This window comes from Piliocolobus tephrosceles, unplaced genomic scaffold, assembly GCF_002776525.5.
Source record: "Piliocolobus tephrosceles isolate RC106 unplaced genomic scaffold, ASM277652v3 unscaffolded_14008, whole genome shotgun sequence".
Taxonomy (NCBI): domain Eukaryota; kingdom Metazoa; phylum Chordata; class Mammalia; order Primates; family Cercopithecidae; genus Piliocolobus; species Piliocolobus tephrosceles.
This window is the reverse complement of record NW_022295431.1, coordinates 1-2,425: the sequence shown is the minus strand read 5'-3', so window position 1 is coordinate 2,425 and position 2,425 is coordinate 1. Positions and strand designations below refer to the sequence as shown.

The 2,425-nt window shown below is 64.0% G+C and overlaps 1 protein-coding gene across 1 annotated transcript; it reads left to right on the top strand.

Moving 5' to 3' along the window:
- Nucleotides 1-587: 587 nt before the first annotated feature.
- On the top strand, nt 588-2,315 carry LOC111532976 (the record flags this gene model as incomplete). The annotated part of the gene is made up of 4 exons (XM_023199915.3): nt 588-1,006; nt 1,716-1,846; nt 1,990-2,098; nt 2,228-2,315. Coding segments are annotated over 4 exons (747 nt in total), but the record flags the coding sequence as incomplete, so codon positions are not given.
- Between the last annotated feature and the right edge of the window lie 110 nt (nt 2,316-2,425).

The window sequence follows — 2,425 nt, the reverse complement described above, 5'->3', positions numbered from 1 at the left end:
CCGAGTAGCTGGGATTACAGGCGTGTGCCACCATATACCTGACTAATTTTGGTATTTTTAGTAGAGACGGGATGTCCCCATGTCGGCCAGGCTGGTCTCAAAACTCCTGACCTCAGGTGATCTGCCCGCCTCAGCCTCCCAAAATGCTGGGATCACAGGCATTAGCCACCACACCTGGACAGAAATGTCTTTTTACAAAGGGCCCAATCCCCAGCCCCTGCTTTTCCCTGCAGGAGCCGACTCAATGCTCTCGTGACTGAGAGCCCCTCAGCCCCATGGCTATGACCTGCTACCCACAGACAAAGAGAGGCCATCAGCTACCCGGGCTTCACTTGCCCTCCCACTCCCTGACCTCGCTGGCCCCTCCACCAATGCGTGGCCCACCCCTACCAGTTCACGGACACTGGCACAGGAACGCTGCACCAATATCTTACGACAAGCACCCTCTCTGCCAAGCCCCCTCCCCTTCACTGGGGCTCCTCTGTCGGACCCCAGCTGGCCTCTCGGCTCCACTCTCACCTCTCCATTCCCTTGTCCTCGAAGTGGCCAGAGTGACCCTTTGCTGAGCAGAAGCTCACTGACCACTCCCCAACCCCATATCACCCAAGCTCCACATTGAGCCAACAGACCCCAGGCCTCTAGTCCTTGCCCCCAAACCATGCAGCAGTCATGGCCAGCACGTGAAGGGCTGGAACACGTCTTGGCTGCAGGCCTTGCCCCACTGTGCCCCGGGTTGCCGTGGATGCTTCTGGGGACCCAATTTCTCCTGGTCTCTCAGTCACCACCACACTCACAGAGAAGTGGCTATGGGCTTGCTTGTCCCCAGCAGCGAGCAGTTTCCTGCTGCCTCCCCCATGTGTGGCTATGGAGCAGCCCACGGCTGGCACCTTGCAAATGGTGGAGAGGAAGAGCAGGTGCTGGGAGCCAGAGTGCCAGGCAGGGTCGCAGGAACAGGTTCTGGGCTCGCAAGCTCCCAGGCCTTCCCTCAGCAGGCCCGGTGCCTCTGGTAAGGGAAATGAGGGGTCCCCAGCAACGCCACATTCAGAGGGCACTGGGCTCCCACTTGTCCTAGGGGCTAATGAAACATAGAAGCAGGAAGTGGCTGGGAGCAGCCAGGGATGGGGTTCCCACAGGAGAGGAGCACCTCAAGGAGGATGCCCACGGGGGCACAGGTGGTCAGGGCTTGGCCTAAGGACCAGGTTGCCAAGCGGAGCACGTCCCCACAGTCGGCACTGGAGAACGGGTTACTTCACCCCCGCGTGGACCTCCCCGTCGGCTGGGGTGTGGAGGCTAAGCCTGGGGGTTCAGTTGTCTCTGGTCCCCAAGCAGTAGCCCCCTCTGCCTCCAGGGTGGGCCTGGAGCAGGAGGGGGGCTCTGCCTGGGGGCCGGGCTCTCTGGGGCCGCCGTCGCGCCGCCCCCTCCCCGCGCCGCATACCTTGCCCACAGCCGAGCAGCTGGGAGGCTATTTATAAAGGCGGGTGAGATCAGCGGCCGGCCGAGGCTATAAATTCACAGGCCGCGGCCAGGCCCCACAGGAGCAGCCGCCCGGGGCACCGGAGCTGCGGGCTGCGCGGCCGGGATGAGCGCGAGCACGGGTGGTGTGGGGGACAGCAGCGGCGGCGGCGGCAGCAGCAGCAGCAGCAGGTAGGGCTCGGCTCGGGCACCCGGGGCCCCTGGCGTGTCTCACGCTCACTGCCCACCCACCCCACCCACAGCTCACAGGCCTCCTGCGGGCCCGAGTCCTCAGGCTCTGAACTAGCCCTGGCCACGCCGGCGCCTCAGATGCTGCAGGGGCTTCTGGGCTCCGACGATGAGGAACAGGAAGACCCCAAGGATTACTGCAAGGGTGAGGCTTGGCCTTGGGCACGCGCGGCCTGACGGCCACTACAGGGGACCCACATGGGCCAGATGGCCAATGGGGTCGAGGTGTTCGGGGGCCCAGGGGACTGAGAACCCCCACCACCCCAATCTATCATCTCCCCTTGGCAGGCGGCTACTACCCTGTCAAGATTGGCGACCTGTTCAATGGGCGGTACCACGTGGTGCGCAAACTGGGCTGGGGCCACTTCTCCACCGTCTGGCTCTGCTGGGACATCCAGTGAGTGCCTCCTTCGCCTTCTGGGCCCAGCACTGGCTGGGATCCTGTCCCTGGGTTTGGTTGGGGCCACCCTGATCCCTGCTGTGGGTCCTGCCGGGGCCACAGCCTACAGGGGTCTCGGTATTGCAGGCGCAAGCGCTTTGTGGCCCTGAAAGTGGTGAAGAGTGCAGGGCATTACACGGAGACAGCTGTGGATGAGATCAAGCTCCTGAAATGTGTGAGGCACCTCCCTACCCACTCCCAGCTCCCCTGGAGCTGCCTGGGGCCTGGCAATGCGGGTGCAGGGCCTGCTGGGGCTCTGTGGGGCGGGGCGGGGCTCCCCGAGGG